The following is a 21,841-nucleotide window of genomic DNA, read 5'->3' as shown; positions in this document are numbered from 1 at the left end:
TAAATCATTATTCATCTTGTATGAACAGTTGGGGATTTCTTTGATTGTTGTGGGTCTGCCTTATGTCTTCTGTTATTCTTGTGCTTGATGACTTGTGCTCGTAATTCTGTGATATGTTTACCCTCTGATTTGCTGCTTGTTGCTTGTTATCTATCTTTGTACGGCTGTTGTTACTCATTTTTTATATCGCCTTTAGTTGAGTAGATTTACATGATTGTGGTATAGTGAATGTTATTATCTGTTTCTCATCTACTAATAATCCTTCAATGGAATGAGCCATAGCTAATACCACCATTAGAAGTCTTCTCAATTTCTGAGTTACAGAAAACACTCTCATACCTCACTGAAACATTTGTTCTTTGCATTTTTGGTTCTGAGATTTGGTATTTGTTGCTTGTCCAGATTTAGAATTCTTTTTCCTGCACTAGGTAATTCAGAAAAATTAGAAAACTTAGCTGTACCTGCAAAATCGAAAGCTAAGTTAGTTAAAAAATTCACCAGTGTGTTTCCTTCCCTATATATATGATGTATTAGCACATTAAAGTTCTCCATTAGTCTCCCGATCTTCTCTACTTCGGTGCTAATGCACCATGGTGTCTCCCACCTTCCTTCCACCATATTCTTCAGCATTATTGAATCTGTTTCTAGTATTAGAGGTTGTATATCATGCTCAACACAAAACACTAAGCCTTTCATCATTGCTCTAGCTTCTGCCTCTACATTGGTCTTGTGACCCAATTTTTTACATTGAGCATACACCAGATCTCCTTGCCAATTTCTTACACAATATCCATAGGAACTAGGCCTAGGATTACCTCTAGATTCACCGTCAGAATTACATTTATACCAATTTTCCCAGGGCAGTTTCCAGGAGATGGTGTTAGTGATCAGAATAGGTTTATATTTTTCTAAGAAGGTAACCAGGTCAGGCCAGAGGAAAGGGATATTTTTAAGCCAAGGGTACGTGCTCCTTGCTAGAAAATACAAGTTGTTATTCACTTCATGTATTACTCTAGTGAAACTCACCTTTCCACCATGCCTAATAGTGTTTCTCCTTTTCCATAATTCCCAAGTGATCATAGCTGGTACTGCATGTAAAATAGGTTTGAATTTCTCCCCACAATCTATTTTCCACCAGGTTCTGATTACTTGGTGAATTTCCACCAGGTTAATTTGAATAAGTACAGCATTTTTGAAGGTCTGCCACACTTTCGTTGCAAATTGGCCTGTAAGGAAAAGATGTTGCAGTGTCTCCTGTTGAGGATTGGTGCAACAGTAGCATCTAGAGGCCAAATTTATTTTCTTCTCATTAGTTTATCCTCAGTAGGCAACTTGAACTTCCATGTTCTCCATAACAGAAAAGTTATTTTGAAAGGTACTCCTTTAATCCACATTTGTTTGAAATCTTCCTGTTCATGATCCCTGTGTCTCATCAGATCCCAAACACTGTTGACTGTGAACTTTCCTGTTGTAGTAGGCATCCACCAAGGTTTGTCCCAATTGCCTTGCAACTGTTCAAAATGAATTTCCAATTTAATATGTTTCACAATGTCTGATGGAAAAGACTGTTGTAACAGTTGGTTCTTCCATCTTCCTTCTTCTATTAGGTCTGCCACATCCACCAGATCTTCACTTAGAGGGTATTCAATGGGTACTACGAAGTGAAGAGCACCTAATCTTGTCCAGTTCTCATACCATACATTAGTGGATCCCCCTTTGATCTCCCACCATATTTCATGTTCAATAGCTTCTCTAGCTTCAAGCATCCTTTTCCACACTTGGGTTCCTCCCTTCCACTGTACCAATGTAGGAATCACTTTTTTACTGTATTTATTCCACATATAATTTGCCCATAGGTCCACTTTGGCATCCCATAGCCAATATAAGTGTTATCATCAAATAGTGAACTCAAAGCTCTAGAGAGAACCTCTGCTGATAGTAAGAAAAGAGTTGGGGAGAGAGGGTCTCCTTGTTTCACTCCTCTGGTGGATTGAAAGAATCCAGTGGCCTGTCCATTCACTAGAACTGAATACCAATTATTCATTATCAACCTCCTAATTAATGTGATAAAGTGTTCTGCAAACCTCATTTTCCTTAGCACATGCATCAAATATCTCCATGATACTCTATCATATGCCTTAGCCATGTCCAGTTTTAGTACCACATTAGCAGGCTTACCTCTCAATCTGATATCTGCAACAATTTCTTGAGTGAGTAGAATATTCTCAAATATGCTTCTTCCTTTCACGAAACCTGATTGATTTGAAGCATTCAAAGTTGGTATAACGCCCTTCATTCTATCATGTATCACCCTAGATATCACCTTGTTGATAAAATTGGACAAACTGGTAGGTCTCATGTCTGAAAAGGTCTCCACTGTCTGTTTCTTTGGGACAATACTAGGTTTGAATGGGTAATGGACTTAGGAAGCTCAGCCCCATCAAAAAAAGCTAGAACTACTGCATGAACATCATCACCTACTATCTCCCAGCATTGTTGGTAGAACACCCCTGTGAATCCATCAGGTCAACTTGCGCTTTCCCCATTCAAGTCAAAAACTGCATGTTTTACCTCTTCCTTAGTAGGGTATGCACATAAAGAGACATTTTGATCTTGAGTGACTAGAGACTTCATATGATGGAGTATCCCAAGATCTCTATCATTTCTTTCATCAGTGAACTGATTCTGAAAGAACTTAACTGCTTCTTCAGAAATAAGTTCCATAGATTCCAACCAAATGCCATTGTCATCCTGGATTCTTCTCAGGTGCAGCTTTTTCCTTTTTCCTGTCACATGGTTATGAAAAAAGCTTGTGTTTCTGTCTCCTTCGGTGTACGATGTAAATCCTACTTTCTGTTTCCAATATTGTTCTTCCAAACTCAAGTATCTTTTTAATTCTGCTTGAGCCTTTTGGAGTACTATTCTATTAACAATACTTGGATCTTCTTCAAATAACTTCTCTTTCACCTTCACTACTTTTTCCCGTATTGCTAATTGTTTAAAAATGTCACCATCTGTTTCTCTGCTCCATTTGGCTAAGGCAACCTTTATATTTTTCAATTTCTGTTTGAAAGCCAAATAGGGGGATCCTACAAAGTCATTCTTCCAATGCTGGTGCTCTACACAAAAAGGATTTCCTTAGACGTTATGGGAGTTTATTCTTAAAAAAAACATAATTAAATAGAAGTGTTTAAGTGTAGGATCATATACTATCTACAATAAGACTACTGGATTAAAACAATAGGGTTTAATGATGAATAGGATTTAATGTGTTAGTTGGAAAGATTAGAGTCTAAAGTAACCAAGTTCGAAACTGTTAATTTGCCATGTGTGGTGACTGGTGAGCGTTTATACATTTATTCATGTTAATATATTTATAACTTGTCGTATGTGTGAAATATTGAACGTGGTGTTGAAATATTTTAAGGTGATCAAGGCTTTCTTTTTTACACCCATATTTATCATATTGTGTACATGCCTTTACATTCTTCTAGCTAACCCTTTTCAAGCCTATAAGCCTATTTCTTTGACAACCATATATATAGCCTAATTCTCTTTTGTTGAGTAGCCTTAAATTTTGATTCAAAAGTCATTTATGCATTTTGAGTTGAAAGACTTAGATATGAAAAGGGAGATCAGAAAGGAAGAGGTGAATAAACATAGATAAGCAAGGTTATGCGGTGAAGAATAAATGGAGAATAGTGCCCAAGTTATAAAAATATCTATGCTTGATGTAAACAAAGGATGAGAGAAGCAAGAAAATTATTTTTTATATGATTTGACTATAATAAGTTGAGGAGTTTGAGGAAAAGAAAAAAGAGAACAAGTGAAAAGCATCCTTGTAACTACTAAGTAGTAAAGAAAGAAGATTTGTTCAAGGTAGGGTTGTACATGACCGGGTTGGTTCGGGTTTTTCAAATATCAAACCAAACCATTTGTGTCGGATTTTTAAATCTATAAACCAAACCAATAAAACTCAGGTTTTTCAACCTTGGATTTTTTCGGATTTTTTTGGGTTTTTTGGATTTTCGGGTTTTTTCAGGTTTTTCCGGTTAAGTACTCATACAAACATATAATTTATTTGTACTTCAAATATTTTTTTAGTCCTACCAAAATACAACTATCTAAGGTGTTTCTTAAGAAACTAACACAAAATATGATATGAGTAATGACACTAAAATATCCAACAAAAAATAATAATAATGAAATCGCGTAAAAAATTTTTTGCAAATTAACAAGTCGTATTGAAAATGATCATAATTTAAAAGTACTAAATCATGCTAAAATAAGTTTAATAAGTATTAGTTACATGACTAAATATTAAAGGAAATTAAAATTAGATTATGTATTTGAATTGTCTAAACCAATGTAAAACCAAAGAACAAATATTCAATATTATTGTCATTCTTAGTGTTGAATTGATTTTCTTTTTGCATTAGTATTAATTTGATTTTGATTTAAGCTTTATTATAATTACCAACAATTGTGGACTATAATCTTTATTGAACCATTCAGAATTATAAGTTTCAAACTTGAAATAATATATTAAAAGATAAAAACTATGAAAAAACATAAGAAATATTTTAAAATTATATCAAAGTAAATATTTTTATGTATAAAATAAAATTTTTAAATTATATATATAATGTCGGGTTGGTTTGGTCTCAGGTTGATTTTATCTAGTTAAAATCAAACCAACCCAAATATAGTCGGGATTTTTTTTTCAATACCAAATCAAGTCAAACCAATCACTAGTTGGGTTTTTTTTCTCGGTTTGCAATTTGGTTCGATTTTGTACACCCCTAGTTCAAGGGAAGTAAAAATGAAAAAGTATCATTGAAAGTACAATGTAGGTCAAGGTGAGAAAAATAAATATGTTGATCTTGTCAGTTTCTTAAAGTGCAAAGAGAAGAGTAGTCACTATTTGCAACCAAATAATTTCTATTTGTCCCTTAGCCGACATTACAACTTGAAGTCTTTGTGATTTTATAATTCTATGTTTTGTTTGACATAGTAGTACAGTATTGACAAGCCTATGGTATATTTTTATGTCTTTATTTTCTTTCTGAAAGTGAGAGATTTGATATGCTCATTCCTGGTTGAAATGATATTGATTATGAGTAAGAAAATTGACAATTATTTGATTATAAGGGCACTTAATAGTCAAAACTATTCATTTGATGTCGTAGCATGTTATCCCTATATATGTGATAAATATTCAATCTAGTAGTTTTGAAGTTTGCATGATAAGTCTTGAGCTAAACTTGTGCTTAAATGAGTAAATTCTAGATGATGATCAAAGTTGCCAAGTGAAATAGAATTTGTGAGTGACCTTGTCTAGCTAGCCTAATTTGATATGGACGTCTATAGAGGATATGATTGATTATTCGAGAACAAATAAAAGCTCTAAGTGTGGGGTTGGAATATGGAGTGTGTTTATGCATTCAAATACCATTTTTACCTATGTTTTAGCTCAGTTCAATGTATAATTTTGTAAATATCCTTGTGTTTATTGATCCTATGTTGTGATGAGCTAATTGACATGATTAGGTTGATTGCAGGCCAAAAACAGTAAGGAAATACCCATATGATGGATTGGAACATGAAGCAAACGAATCTGGACTAAAACAACGCAAAGTAATTCTAGGAAGGAAGGACCATGGGATGAGCTCGGCCGCACCTGTCTATAAACTATACTTCAGAAAATTAACAAAAGTAGGCCAAATGCAAGATGGGCCATGTGCCGCAAGGTAGTATCCCTCACGATGCCCTTCACGCTTCGACCAAGATATATCATGACCTCAAGGAAATCTGTTGGTGTCATGGGATGAAGAAAGATGTCACTAAATTTGTGGCTTAGTGTTCCAACTGCCAATAGGTGAAGGTTGAACATCTTAAGCCTAGGGGGTTAGACCAGGAGATAGAGATTTCCATGTGAAAGTGAGAGGTGATAAATATGGACTTTGTTAAATGATTACCACATGACCAATTCAACAAGATTGGAGCCTAAAGTGAAACCTTAAAAAGGGCCCCTAATATTTTATTTATTTATTTTTTTTCAAAAAAAATCATCCTATATACTTATATTTAAAATCTACTTTTCTAGATTTTTTTAAAATGTGAAGTCATTAATTACTGTTTTATAATCGATTTGTTTAGTAATTAATTTTCAATTGATAATATAGTTAATCCATTCCTTCTCTCTTGAGACATTGTTGATCTTAGACAAGATTTGATCAATTTTAGTTTCGAAAAACTTCTTGCAATGGCTACAGCCTTACATGAATTGTTAACATTATTCTATAAGCAATATATGCATTAGGAAAATAATCAAGTTTTTTTATCTTATTGAGTATTTTCATTAGATCGTTATCTTCTACTTGTATTATTTCTCTTAACACTTTTACTTCAAAAAATAAATCTAACTCATCAATATTAGAATAACTATTATGTGTTAAAGAAAGTTCAATGTTAAGACAATGTTTTTCAAATTCTCATCATCTAGTGATCTCAAATTTTTACCACTAAATAAGAAACCAACAATATTTTCATATGCCTCAAACTGTTCAAAACAAAATATATATATATATATATATATATGACCTAAGAATATCAACAATAATAAGTTTTCAAGAAAAATAAAATTAGAATAACAAAACTTGGCACGAATTTGATAAGTTGATATAACAATATCGAACTAGTGTTGTGTTCCTTCAATATAATGCTCTTCTTCNTTTGGATTTGGAGAGAGTGTATTTTGTAACTTTGAAAGATCATACATATGTTGCAATGGTTATGTTATTCTTATATGACATTACAAGTTTGTTCCTATTAATCTTAGTTACCTGCACCAATATTCCATCATGTTACAGCTATTTGTTTGAAGGCAAGAGTGTTAACTGTGAAGGTGCTTACAATTGTGGAAACATACATGGTGTTAACTACCCGTTCTGGGGAGGTGGTTCACGATCACGATTATGTGGTAACGACAATTTATATCTACAGTGCGAAGATAATCAGACCACTTTGTCTGTTCCTTATTTCATTAGAAATAACATTGGGTATAAACCTTCAGAATTTCATGTACTGATGATTAATCAATCCTCATACCGTATGAAGATTGTTCATCATAATCATTGGAAGAATGTTTGTCCGGAATCTTCTTCACTCTACAGTCTTTACAAGTACAACACCACCTTAATCATTGGTCTCAGGTACGCAATGGCTGCCTCAGGGTCTTACAGTTAGATATATGTGTTTATAATAAAACCAAGTACAAAATTAATATATTCTGAATCCGTCACTGCAGGTATGTCCAAGGAACTAGATTTATAAACATACACTATGGCTGCAGTCCTGAGGTCCTGTCGACTGTACAGGTGCAGAGCAATTTTAGTTGTTTTATAATTGGAACAATCAACACTGGTGTGTTCTTTACCGATGAAATTGTAACAAATGTTCTAGGATGCTCCTTCAGCATACTGGTTCCTCTTGTTTCTACTGCTTACAATAAACTGTGGGACGCAACTATAACGCTGCAAGAAGCTGTGAATGAGGGGTTTGAAGTGGATTACAGTGATGCCTTAGGTGGCTGTTTGGCATGTCAGGATTCAGGAGGAATATGTGAACTTAGTCTTGAGTTTCGGTGTCGTTGTGGAGACACAACTCATCCTTCTACCTGTCCAGATAATGCTAAGCTACCGGCATATTTGGTGGCGCAGCCAAACACTGATTTTTCAAGAAAGATTCATTCATTCAAGTTGACAATAGGTAGGATTCTCTTTCTCCTACTCTTCATGTTCATTTTTAACAATTTGCAGCCTACATGAGATTCAATTTCTCCCCCTGGTAATAGGATTGTCAGTTGCTGGAATTGGCATATTAATCTGCTTTGGAATCTGGTATACACAGTATAGAAAATCATTCAACAAGTGCATAGGATTCATTAACGGAAAAACAGAAGATCAGAGTCTAGAGGCATTACTAAAGCAATATGGATCTCTGGCACCAAGGAGATATAGCTATTGGGAAATCAAGAAAATGACGAATAGATTTAAAGATAAGCTTGGTGAAGGAGGTTTTGGAGGGGTCTACAAAGGTGAACTTTCTGACGGCCGTGCAGTTGCAGTGAAGATTTTAAAAGCATCTAAGGGTGATGGAGAAGAATTTATCAATGAAGTTGCAAGCATCAGCCAAACTTCGCATGTCAATATCGTGTCTCTTTTAGGATATTGTCTTGATGGGAGCAAAAGAGCTCTAATTTATGACTTCATGCCTAATGGATCCTTAGAGAAATACATATACGGTGATGGTTCTCCCTTGGGACTGAACAAATTGTATCAAATTGCAGTTGGAATTGCTAAAGGATTGGAGTATCTTCACCGTGGATGCAATACAAGAATTTTGCATTTTGACATAAAGCCTCATAACATACTCCTTGATGAAGAGTTCTGTCCTAAGATATCAGATTTTGGTTTGGCAAAACTATGCACCAGGAAAGAAAGCATTGTTTCCATGTTAGGAGCACGAGGGACGATTGGTTATATTGCTCCCGAAGTAATCAGTAGGAGTTTTGGAGGAGTGTCACACAAATCTGATGTCTATAGTTATGGAATGATGGTTCTAGAAATGGTTGGAGGAAGAAAGAATGTCAATGAAGAAGTGAGCCATACAAGTGAGATATATTTTCCTTACTGGGCATATCAGCATGTTCAGCTAGACGATGACCTGAAGCTACATGGGATTATAGACATAGAAGAAGAAGAAACTGCTAGAAAGATGATATTAGTTGGTCTGTGGTGCATCCAAACTGATCCAGCACAAAGACCATCAATGAGTAAGGTTATTGACATGCTAGAGGGAAGCCTCGTCTTAGAAATCCCACCAAAACCTTTATTATGTACTCCTTATTGTTCAGGAAGACATTCTTTCAACACACAGGCAATGCCACTAAACGCCTTCGTAATTTCTTCATCCAGTTCATCACTTTGTTCTACTGAAGAATCAGCAAATTTCATAGGCACAGCTACCAAAGACGGAACTTTCCAGAAGTAATGAACTTGAATTTGAGTCTTTAATTGTGAGTTTGATTGAAATAATTCATTATAAACTGTGAAGGATAGTATTTAAGTGTATTGTATATTTGTATTTTGTTGAACCTAAGGAAATGTATATGATTTATGGAGATTTTGAACTGCTTCTCCATCAAGAAAAGACACATTTCTTATTATATATATATATATATGTATATGTAATTTGGAGAGTTTCATTTGAATATTTAGAACAGGCTCTCGATTCTTGTGTGCCACAAAAGCACCAAACCAGGTTGTATAGATAATGAGATGAATGAGCTGCTCTACTTCTTCAGTTAATAAAATCAACAGTGGTCTCAGATTTATCACCTCATCACACACTCCACCTCCCTAATAGTAAAAAAAACAAGGAAGATATCATTCAGATGTGTTGTTGATCTATGTTGCACGGACTCTTCAAAAGTCCAAGCACCCATTGGATCCTCCAAAATTACACTAACTTTAGAGGATCAGAAATGCACCCGTCGATATTATTGAAGAGTCCAAGCACATAGCTCTTGAAGAAAGAGCATTGTGCTGAAAGGGACTCTTGGTTAAAGAAAAATAAAGCTTAATCAGTAGAGAGGATTGAGCACATAGAATCTGGATACAATGAAACAGCATTCTAGATTTACCATTGCTGACATATTGGCTAAGTAAGAGGGTGATGGGCACCCTAACTTCTGAGTTGTGTCATGGTAAATGAAGTAATGTGTGCTCCCACCAACAATCAGATTATGTAAGGGTCGTTGAGTAGTATACAATATAACCTTAATGGTTTGAGCACCTCTTATCGTAGTCGAAGGCTCTCTTCTTTTCTAGCATCACCAGAGACTTTCAACTCATCACTCTTCAATATAAATAGCTATTCTGGGAGGCTGCACTTATTGCCAAGGTTGTATTTCTCATTACAAAAGTAACATAAGTCTTTAGCTCATGTGTCTTGCATATTTACTGGAGAAATAGTTATTCTAGATTTTGTGTGTTGAGATTAGTTAAAATTCAGCTTTCAATTAGTTATATGCTTCTTGTTATAAAGAAGTTAGTTAAATAGCTTACTGGTTGAAAGGAAGTTAGTTAAGAAATCAGTTGTCTTAACTGTCATGTTGATTAGAAGATATTTTCATTTCTGTACATACATGTATAATAAAGAAGTGGAATAGAAGTTAATTTTTCATTTCCCCAAATCACACTCTCAATCGTCTCTTTCATACTCTCTCTCTCTAGCTCCATCAACGGAATTTTTCAGTCGTTAGTCATCTATGCATAACTTTGACATGGTATTAGAGCAATAGGCACTGATCTCTTCTTTGTCTTCCGCATCACCTCACTTAGTTCTTCATTCTCTTTTGTTTCTCTGATTCCTTTCTTTTTCATCTCATTAACGAATTCTTGTTTATTAGATTCCGTGTTTAGGTCTCAGAGTTTTCTAGCTCAATTTCATCAATCTCATGGATCAGAACACAGACGCTCCTCAGATCCAAACTCAGCAAGTTGTTGATTCCAGCCAACCACTGTACATGCATCCATCAGAAAGAGCTGGATCTTCGATCATTTCGGTGCTCTTTGATGGAACTGGTTATACATCCTGGTGACGCAGTGTCCTTCACGCCCTATCTGTGAAAGACAAAGTAGGTTTCATCAATGGCGAAGTTCAGAAACTGGCTGTAAATTCATCCACATTCGCTCAATGGGAACGTTGCGATGACATGGTCACGTCGTGGATTCTCAATTCTCTGTTGAAGGACTTAGTTGACAGCTTGCAGTATGTCAACAACGCAAAGGAATTGTGGGAGGAACTGCAAGATAGGTATGACCAAACCAACGGTGTGAAACTCTATCAGCTCCAACGAGAGATCAATGATCTCGCCCAAGGAAATATGGACATTACAGGGTACTATCCCATGCTTCGAAGACTCTGGGAAGATTTTAATACCCTGGATCCCAACACTCAATGCACTTGTCTGTGCAATTGTGGTGGTAAGACCAAAATGCATAAGGTGAAGTAGGATCGAAAGTTCATCCAGTTCTTGATGGGACTTAATGAGGTTTACACTATAGTGCGAGCTAGCATTCTTATGATGAACCCACTGCCAACTATGGCACGGGCTTTTTCTATTTTAGTGCAAGAGGAGAAACAACGAGAATTCAAACCATCCACTCGCATGAGTTTAGCCTCTACCTCACTTAGTGCTAGTTCTGGAGCCTCTACCTCACTTAGTGCTAGTTCTGGAAGTGGCAATTTCAGAACAAACTACTCTCACAACAAGCACACAAATGGAAATAACGTCTATAGAGGTCCTTCCAAACATTTTCAGCACGTCAACAGGAACACTTATCGCATTCCTGATATTAACAAAACAAATTGGTTCTGTGATTACTGTAAGAAGGTTGTACACACAGAAGACAAGTGCTATAGGTTGAATGGTTTTTCCCAAAACTTCAAGTGCACAAGAGGAAGGAATTCTGGATCAGCAGCAACTGCTCACACCACCTGTGAAGTGCCAATGGACCACGTTAAGGGAACTCAAAGCTTAACCAAAGACCAATATGATCATCTGGTGAGATTGCTTGAATATGTTCAGGTGCAAGGACCATCTAGCAGCACCAAGGACACTGTGGATAACATTATCAGTGGAGTGTTAGACAATTGGCATTTTTTCCAGCTTATTATTTTTACTGTTTTTTACTTATTTCAATTTAGTGCTTCCTATTTTCTAGCTAGACTTAGTCAACTTTAGTTACTCAACTTTTTGAAGTAGTGGCCCCTTTTATGGCTGTAGTGGCACATGTTCTTATTTAGTTTTAACATCCACTTTGTGAGTGGCTACTAGATAGGAAATAGTTAGGTTTTTCCGAGTATAAATTCAGATCTTTTGCAAATTAATACACAACTGGAATTTCATAAGTTCACTCTCTTTTTATTCTTCAAATCAGTTTCTTAAGTGTTTCTGTTTTAACAGTGGCATCAGAGCCTCTAGTTGATCTTACAGGACCAAAAAGTTTTAACCTACAACACAAATGGCATCCAACAACCTACCTTTAAATCCACCATTCACTTTCACCGGTGAAAATTACCAAATCTGGTCTGTGAAGATGCAAGCTTTTCTGGAAGCCTATGAACTTTGGGAAACTGTGACGGAAGATAAACCACTTGCTGCTCTACCAACAAATCCTACCTTGGCTCAAATAAAATCCAACAACGAAGAGAAGGCAAAGAAATCTAAAGCCAACTTGCTTATGCAGAATGCTGTGGCAGATTTTGTTTTTTACAGAATCATGGCTTGCAAAACAACAAAAGAGGCTTCGGATAGGTTGAAAGAAGAATATCAAGGCAGCGATAGAACACGTCAAATACAAGTGTTGAACCTGAAAAGAGAGTTTGAGTTCTTGAATATGCAGAAGGATGAATTAATCAGTAAGTATGTTGATCGAATCTCCTTAATTGTTAATAACATTAGACTTCTTGGTGAAGAATTTACAGACAAACGAATTGTGGATAAATTTCTTGTGACTCTTCCTGAGAGGTTTGAATCTAAGATTTTCTCTCTTGAAGAATCCAAGGACCTAGGAAAACTTTAATTTCTTTAGGTGAACTACATGAGTGCTCTTCAAGCACAAGAGCAAAGGATGACTATGAGACGGGTCAAGTTCACTGAAGGATTTTTCTCTGTACAAAAGCAAATATTTGGTAAAGGAAAGCAACAGTTCAACCAAAAGAATAAGGGCAAGCATGATGGAGGAAACAATAATGGAGATGTGAAGCAGAAGTTCCCTCCGTGCAAACATTGTAAAAGAACTACACATCTAGAGAAGTACTGTTGGTGGAGAGTCGATGTTATATATGCGGCAACTGTAAGCAGACGAGGAACATATCCAAGGTCTGCAAATCAAGAGCAAAGGCCTTTGGTGCTTTGCAAGCACGAGTAGCAGAAGCTGCAGATGCATATGAGGAGCAACTCTTTGCAGTTTCATACTTTTCAATCAATGAATCCTCTGATTCATGGCTTCTTGATAGTGGTTGCACACATCACTTGTGCAATGATGCTGAAATGTTCAAATTCCTTGATCGTACCTACAAATCTAAAGTAAACGTGGGAAATAGTGAGGCAGTAGAAGTTAAAGGCAGAGGTACAATGTCTATCTAAACAATATCAAGTATCAAAACTACTCCTGATGTTTTGTACACACTTGATATGAGTCAAAATTTGTTGAGTGTTGGACAAATGCTTGAAAATAATTATTCTGTGCATTTTAAGAATCGTGAATGTGTTGTTTCTGGCCCTTCTGGAATAGAATTATTTTATGTCAAGATGAGCAACATAATGTTTTCAGTTGATTGGGAGAAAATAATTGAGCAGGCATACACTATTACTTCACAAACATGTACAAACCTATGGCACAAAAGGTTTGGTCACTTCAATCTGAGAAGCATCGCAGAGATGAAAAAGAAGGAGCTAGTGGAAAATTTACCTGAATATCTTTCTAATGCTCAAGTTTGTGAAACTTGCCAATTGGGGAAGCAAACAAAATTGCCATTTCAAGCAAATCAAGTATGGAGAGCTAACCAAAAACTTCAGCTCATTCATACAGATGTTTGCGGCCCAATAAAATCAGATTCATTGAGTGGTAACAATACTTTCTCCTCTTTATTGATGACTACACCGAATGTGTTGGGTTTATTTCATTAGACTGAAGAGTGAAGCCTTTGATTTTTTAAACAATTTAAAGCTTTAGTAGAAAATCAATGTAATCTTAGTATTAAGGCTTTAAGGTCTGACAATGGAGGAGAATATACTTCTTCTTAATTTGTGGAGTTTTGTAATAGCATAGATATTGAACGCCAATTGACACTACCATACACTCCACAATAAAATATCGTATCTGAAAGGAAGAACATGACAGTAATGGAAATGGCCAGATGTCTTTTGCTCGAAAGAAAGATCCCAAATCAGTTTTGGGCGGAGGCAGTCAATACCTCTGTATATTTGCTGAACAGATTGCCTACTAAGGCCTTGCAGAACATGACTCTATATGAAGCTTAGTGTGGGAACAAACCATCAGTACACCATCTCAGAATTCTTGGGTGTATACGTTATNGATATAATTTTAAAATATTTCTTATACTATTTCATAGTTTTTATCTTTTAATATATATTCAAGTTTAAAACTTAGAATTCGGAATGGTCCAATAAAGATTATAGTTCATAGATGTTGATAATTATAATAAAACTTAAATCAAAATCAAATTAATACTAATGCAAAACGAAAATCAATTCAACACTAAGAATGACAATAATATTGAATATTTGTTCTTTAGTTTTACATTGGTTTAGACAATTAAAATACATAATCTAATTTTAATTTTCGTTAAATATTTAGTAATGTAACTAATACTTATTAAACTTATTTTAGCATGATTTAGTACTTTTAAATTATGATCATTTTCATTATGACTTTGCAATATTTATTTTATATGATGATTTCATTATTATTTTTTATTGAATATTTTAGTGTCATCAGTACTCATCTCATATGTTGTGTTATATTCTTAAGAAACACCTTAGATAATTGTATTTTGGTAGGACTAAAGAAGTATTTGGAGCACAAGTTAATTATATGTTTGTATGCAAACTTTAAAAAAAATCCAAAAAATTGAAAAAACCCGAGGTTTATTAGTTTGGTTTGATATATAAATTTAAAAATTTGACACAATGGTTTGGTTTGGTATTTGAAAAACTCGAACCAATCCAAGATTGAAAAACCCGAAAAAATCTAAATTTTATTAGTTTAGTTTGGTTTATAAATTTAAAAATTTTAAACAAATAATTTGATTTGATATTTGAAAAACTTGAACCAATCCAATCATGTACACCCCTAGTCAAGACTATTATTACGGCGGCGATTATGCGGCATTGTATATTAGGGAGATAGTTAGACTCCATGATGTCCCAATATCTATTTTTTTTTATCATCAAGACTCCATGACAAAATCACTCTTAAAGCAAAAATTATTCTGTTAATGATAATGTTGTTCGTAACTTAAATTATTTCATGGATTGAATTTCAATTGATTGTTTGCATGTGGTTCTTAAATGCGTTATGCTTAGTTGGTTTTGTATAAATATATTGTCATGCTATTAAGAAAGATAAGTTATTTTTTTAAAAAAAATTAGAGTAAAAATAATTTAATTAAAGGCATAATGATCATATATCTGCGATGAATTCTGTCGCATAACAGGTGTCATGCCATTACATTTAAACATTTTACTCACATTTTTGTCATAACGTACAAGGGTCTAATAAGAATGAGGTGAAGGAATAAATTGTGGGAACTCCCATACAATAATAACAATAACATATCTAGTGAAATTTCATAATTAAGAAATTTGGAGAGGATAGAATGTATTCAGATCTTGTCACTATATTGTGGAGCATGTGATAACATATTGGTAATAAGAGTTTAAATCATATATATATTAATACGGGAAACATATTTTATTAACTTTATCAAATCACCAAATGATATTCAGGGGTGAGCCTCATTAAATGAATGGAATTTGTAATCTTTAAAAATAAGTTATGTATAAACATGTAGCAATAACTTGATAGGTATAAAAAATTTTTTTACACTGACGACGTACATAATCTATTGAAATTGATTTAAAATTATATCCCTTTTAGATCCTAATTATCCTTAATGTTAAATTTCTAGTTAATATTATCCCTTTTAATACTTTATTTTAATATATATATTCTTTTAAAAAGAATTATGGAGAATTTGTGCTTGGGATTTGAATTTGGAATATTAAGATAAATTTTGAACTTTCTAAATCAACATCTAATTTTGTGTTTAGGGCATTCAAACTTTATATACAGACCTAAAATATAATTTTTTGCCAAGAGAGTTCGAGTGAACACCCTCGAACTCCTTTAGATACGCACCTGCCGGCAACACTATAATTTATCACAGCCTAAAAAAATTATGAATTATGGAGATGCGGGGGATCGAACCCCGTGCCTCTCGCATGCAAAGCGAGCGCTCTACCATTTGAGCTACATCCCCATTGTACTCACTCATATAAATATTATTTCGTCNCTAATCTAAAGATACTCTCCTTTTTAAAGATATTTTCCTTGAACAAAGTAAGTAATAGAGGACAGTGGTCCGGGTGTGTTTTAAGAAGATGTAAGACTTGAGTATCTAGAAAAGAGTTGATTCAATCATTATTAGGGGTGTCAAAATTGAGCCCAACTACAGGTAATCCACCTAATCCACCCAGAATTTTAAGGGTTGAGCTACATCCCCATTGTACTCACTCATCATATAAATATTATTTCGTCTTTGTTTACATTTTTATACGAACATTTAGGGTGTGTGGTTTGAAAGGAAAAATGTCTTCCACTAAATGTGTTTTCTTGAAAATTATTTTCCTCAAAAGTAAGTGGAATGCTTACTTATTTTTTAGTGTTTGATAAGTAAGTAAAAAATATATCTCAATTTATATATATATATATATATATATATATATATATATTTAAGGCAAACGCTTATAGGGGTGGGGTAAAGGATAGGAGTGTGGGTGTGTTATAGGATGGGGAAAAGATAATTACTACTATGAGAAAAGATAAAATATGTAATGTCCATTATAGATCTTGTTTTTCTCAACCACATTAGGAAAGTTATTCTCCTCATTTCAAAGAAATTTATTTTCCTAGATAAAACATTTTCCAAAAAAAATTGTCCAACGAAATAGAGAAAAACAAATCTTATGTATAAAGACAACCTTCTAGGAGTTTGTGAGATAATATCTCAGTCACTCAACTATGGATAGTTCTCTTAGAAAGTAACTCAATTTGATTTTATAAATAAAAGTTCGAGTGACTATAGATAATTCTCTTTAAAAATCACTGAACTTGAGTTCCGAAAACACATCCATTCAACAAATTATTTAAGAAATAAGAAGGTGTCCAAATGTCATTTTATTCGCGCTCCCCACTTGATACGACCCACTAAAATCATATGAATCAATTATATATTACCAAAACCCTTTTATTTTTAGAGAAATTTCACGTAACTCAAATTTGTATAGTGCATAAAAATCACCCAATTCCTTTGGTGTCAACCTGTGACGCTTCCTCAGCTAAGTGATTTATCTCACAAAAATAATTTGCTCACTTTCTTTTAGGGGGTTGAAAATAGGGGGATCTATTAAAGCTCGAGCGGTGTCACGTGACACTGCTTCGTCAGGAAAAAATATCATATATATAATTAGTTAAATGTCAAAAGAAAATTTAGAGGATATACAGTATAAAGTGACGACACTCCTTGACATAAAAGGATGTGTAACTTAGTTGGTTAGGCACTCCAATTACCTAGATTACGATGGGTGACACCTCTAAGAAAAAATCTTGTATACGCCACTGGTTAAAATTAAAGGATGTGTAACTTAGTTGTTCACCTGCATTTTGTCAGCTATGTATACACCACACCATATAGTAATGAATTTAGTTCAACACTTAACGAAATCAAAACAATAAATTTATTTTTGCCCAGAGAGATCAAGGTTGTTTGTAAAGTCTCATGGAAAGCTTATATAGTAGATTTAGATTTTCGATACTACATTTTTGGATTCTCAAACCCCCCATGTCGTGAATACATTTCATTTCAGCATAAGTAATTTCCTTTTATTGTTAGTATTTTCCCAGATGAAATTTCATTGCGAGCAGTCTATTTGTTTGGTTATTTTAATAGGGAGTTTAATGTGTGTCCATCTCCACAGCTATCACTATCCCCTCTGACACTATTTGTGCTAGTACAGATGAGTTTTGAATCACTAACACCATTTCTTGATTTTCTATTAAGATATTCAAAGTTGGTGACCGTTCTTGGACCCTTTCATGAACAGTCTCTTTTACAAAGAAGTTCTTAGAAAAACAGCACAATTTCAAGCTAACCCTGAAGGATTATCAGATTATACTCCACCAGGCAAAACAAACCTAATAAGTGTAAAACAAAACAATCTAATAATTTTTGCTTTATTAGAATTAAATAAAAACCTAGAAGACCAAATAATCGAAATAAATAAAAAATTGGATAGCTTATTAGAAACAAAAATCCCTACTAAAGAAGATAGGCAAGAAAACGATATACAAGTCTTAATAGAACAGCTCAAAAGAACTGAAATAACCCCTCAAAAAGATAGACTTAAAAGAAAAGAAAAAGCATGGACATTTTTTCAAACAGGAATAGAGATTCCCAAGAAAGACAACGGACCAGTTTCTCTCAAGATAGACTAGGAAACAATATGCTAGCACGAATAATGAATAACTCATATAGACCAAGTAGTAGTCATCAGTTGGATGAACTAATAGATGTAGATAGAGACATAGAAATTCAAACAAAATAAATTAAAATTATTAAATCCACAAGTTCTCTATAATACAGGTTTTTTCTCGTCAACAACACATCTATACAGACATTATAGAGAAAAACAATTAAGTGTTACAGAAAACGATAGTGAGAGTATAAATTTAATTAGTAAAGAATCTATGCAAGAAATACAAAAAAGACGAATGAATCTCATGCACATGGGATTGATAGTAATTGGGCTTTAAAGGCTTAACTAGAAAAAAATTGGGTACTAAAGTACTAATTACTTTATATGATAGCAGATGGTCAGAGTCCAAAAGGTCAATAATAGATTTAACGGAAGTAGACATGAGTAATAATGGAGGAATATTTTACTGTAGTCCATATTTCATGATAAACTCAAAAGAATTTGGAAAATACATAAAAATAGGCATACAAACCAAAGGTTACAAAGAAATGAACTGTGGAAACAATCTTTTAGTTTGTGTTGGCTTTATAGGAAAATTAGCCACCAATAGCAGTTCAACGTTTAAAATAAAGATAGACAATGCAGTAGGTATAATGGGAAATAAAGGAATCAAATTAATGAACCCTTTAAAAATAAATTCAGAAGAATATGCAGGTAGAGAATGGAATTTAGAAAAATTCTGTAAAAAAGAAGTATTACGACCACCTCACATACACTAATACTAAAGGAGAGACATCAATCAGATTCACTGATTATAAATATACAGATAAAAAAGAAATAGATGAAGATTTAGAAGATAATGAATCAACCATCAATATGGAATGTATGAATATTCAAAATATAAATGAAGAAGACTACGAAGTAGACTTATCGATAGCAAAGGCTAGAGAATTACATCAAGAAAATAAAACAACTTTGTTTAAATGTAAAGGTTGTAAATTAGGAAAAATAGATATCTCTACAGTAGAAAAACACATTAAAAAATGCACATTTAGAATAGATAATTATGGGTATAGACAAAAAGAGAACACCCAAGAAGAAAGCAATGATGAGACAACACGCAGTCCAGAAGAAAGCGATGATGACACAACACGCAGTCTAAAAGAATTCATGGAAACCACTTCTTCTAGTTCAAGTCCCTTCCAAAAGACAACCCCCCATAACACCAGTAGAATATACTATAGGTAATTTACCACGACACAAGGTATATAGGCATGACTCGGCAACAAAACCAGAAATGGTTAGACGAATAGGAATAAGAATGCCAATTGAAGCCCCTATCATATTTCAAGACGGAGGAGATAGAGGAAAGATATTAAATATAACAGCTCATGACCCTCAATTATGGAACTCAGTAATAGACGTATGGAAAGGAATAGTGGTAGCATATTACATACATCATTATAGTGAAACAGATGCAGAAACTATGTATAGATACATGAAAACTTTTTTAGGAGAATCAATCAAAGGAGTATGGGAAGCATACAAAGTAGCTTACCCTCAAGAATTCCAAGAACTAGTAAATATGAGACCAAACCCGTATAATTTCACTAATAAAATACACAGCCTAATAACAAGAGAAGATCCAAATAGCGGATTAGTAGTGTTACAAAAGAATGCACTAATAAAACTAGAACAACTTAGTATTACAAATTGGAGCCATATAAAAACTTTTTAAAAGACTATTTTTACTATTGCGCTATAAGAGGTAATGCGTTTGACCAAAGCTTGGGAAAAAAACTTTTTAACAAACTCCCTGGAGCCTTAGGAAGAGAAATAGAAGAAAGATGGAGCAAAAGAGAAGGAGTTATGCAAAATCCAAATGCTAATTGGTCTATTGGACATAAAATACAGCATGTCATGGAAATATTACAAGAAAAACGTACAAATATACAAATACAAAAATAATTAAAACAAAATGAGACATGTTTTTGTAAAAATATATACACAACGCAAAGCTATGATCAAGGTACACCAAAAAGAAAATACAAAAAGACATCAAAATAACCAAGACTACAAACCAAGGAAAAAAATATTATCTAAGGAAATCTACGGCAAAAAAGCCTTATCTAAATAAAGATAGACATGTAAGAAAGCATAATAATAACATAATCTATAAAAATAAATTATCTTGTTTTACGTGCGGAAGTGAAGAACATCTAGCTAATACTTGTCCAAGTAGAAATAATAGTACAACAAGAAATGCCCAACCTATAGAAGATTTCCAAGAAACCCTGATAAATGTAGATGAATACATCTCAGATAATGAAAGCATATATTCAGTAATAAGTATAGATGCCTTAGAAGGAAGACAACAGGATTCGTCTGATTCAGAAGAGTAAACTCTAATAAACGAAATAGGGTTAGAAAAACTAGACTTAAATATCAAAGATTTTACATTTGTCAATATACAATGCAATCGCCAATTTTCCAAAGAAAAAGGTTTAGTTAGTCAAAGATGCTTTAATTGCACAGGATACCCCAGTAAAGACAGAAGAGCTAAATGTATGAATTGTTATATAGAAGGATGCCTTCTATGCATCGATAAGATATTTAACATCAAAGTTATAGACCAAACAATAAGTTCAAAAGAAAAAACATTAATATCTTTAGAAAAAAGGATTGATAATTTAGAAGATAGAATAAGTACACTAGAAAAAGGAAAAGAAAAAATAGAAAGAACTAATCAAAATGCAACATCATAAGAAGAAATTGAGCTCTTAAACGAAAAAGAAGACTATAAATTGTTTGAAGGATTAATTTGTAATGAAGACAAGAAGATTAATACTATCAAAATATTAACAAGAATAAGGATTCAAGACTATGAAATAGAGACTCTGGCTCTAGTAGACTCTGGATATACAAAAAGTATAATAAATAGGAGTATTCTGTCTTTAGGGATAATAAAAGAATTTCCAGAACCACAAAGCGCCATGCAAATGGATGGATCTTCAAATATATATAGACATTATGTTAGTAACGCTCAAATAAGTTTTTTAAATACATGTGTAAACTTTTATAAGCCCACATACAGATTAGAAAAAATATGGGTTAGAGATTTAAATATTAGAATAGACTTTATTTTAGGTTTAGACTTTTTATTACATAACAACTGAAGTTGTCTCCTTACTAGAGATGGAGTAATATTTTCTAAAAATATGACTCAAACCTCAATAACAACAGAACCAGTTCGAACAAAATCAAGGTATCTTAAAAATACTGATAAATCTAATACAAATACATTAAAATGTAATAAAGGAGAAGAGTGCAATTGTACTAAAATACATGTTATCAAAGAAGAAATTAAAGAAATTGAATTATTAGAACTAAGTTTATCTGATATACAAATAGAAAAAAGTTATGATCTAATAGAAATAAATACAGAACTTTATAATTTCAGAAAAGGATTACAACATATAGGAGTCATAA

At 33.5% G+C, this 21,841-nt stretch overlaps 2 protein-coding genes and 1 non-coding gene across 3 annotated transcripts; 2 read left to right on the top strand and 1 right to left on the bottom strand.

Moving 5' to 3' along the window:
* The first annotated feature begins 6,760 nt into the window (after positions 1-6,760).
* LOC125863103 (LEAF RUST 10 DISEASE-RESISTANCE LOCUS RECEPTOR-LIKE PROTEIN KINASE-like 2.4) lies at positions 6,761-9,173 on the top strand. Its single transcript, XM_049543244.1, has 3 exons — positions 6,761-7,214; positions 7,310-7,770; positions 7,856-9,173. The coding sequence occupies exons 1-3, from the start codon at positions 6,790-6,792 to the stop codon at positions 9,052-9,054; spliced, it is 2,085 nt and encodes a 694-aa protein (XP_049399201.1). The 5' UTR covers positions 6,761-6,789; the 3' UTR covers positions 9,055-9,173.
* Positions 9,174-12,092: 2,919 nt separating this feature from the next.
* LOC125861321 (uncharacterized) lies at positions 12,093-12,653 on the top strand. The gene has a single exon (XM_049541242.1). The coding sequence runs from the start codon at positions 12,093-12,095 to the stop codon at positions 12,651-12,653; it is 561 nt and encodes a 186-aa protein (XP_049397199.1).
* A 3,411-nt stretch (positions 12,654-16,064) lies between these two features.
* On the bottom strand, positions 16,065-16,137 carry TRNAA-UGC (transfer RNA alanine (anticodon UGC)). The gene has a single exon. It is a non-coding gene; the product is annotated as a tRNA-Ala (tRNA).
* Positions 16,138-21,841: the final 5,704 nt, after the last annotated feature.

The sequence above is a fragment of the Solanum stenotomum genome, chromosome 4, assembly GCF_019186545.1.
Source record: "Solanum stenotomum isolate F172 chromosome 4, ASM1918654v1, whole genome shotgun sequence".
NCBI classification, from domain to species: Eukaryota; Viridiplantae; Streptophyta; class Magnoliopsida; order Solanales; family Solanaceae; genus Solanum; species Solanum stenotomum.
This window is presented reverse-complemented; position numbering and strand designations above follow the sequence as displayed.

Excerpts from the sequence above, each read along its gene's own strand:
- LOC125863103 (XM_049543244.1), top strand. The coding sequence starts at position 6,790 with ATGGTTATGTTATTCTTATATGACATTACAAGTTTGTTCCTATTAATC. Across the intron at positions 7,215-7,309 it reads ACCTTAATCATTGGTCTCAG|GTATGTCCAAGGAACTAGAT; the intron begins GTACGCAATGGC and ends CCGTCACTGCAG. Across the intron at positions 7,771-7,855 it reads TTCATTCAAGTTGACAATAG|GATTGTCAGTTGCTGGAATT; the intron begins GTAGGATTCTCT and ends CCCTGGTAATAG.
- LOC125861321 (XM_049541242.1), top strand. The coding sequence starts at position 12,093 with ATGGCATCCAACAACCTACCTTTAAATCCACCATTCACTTTCACCGGT.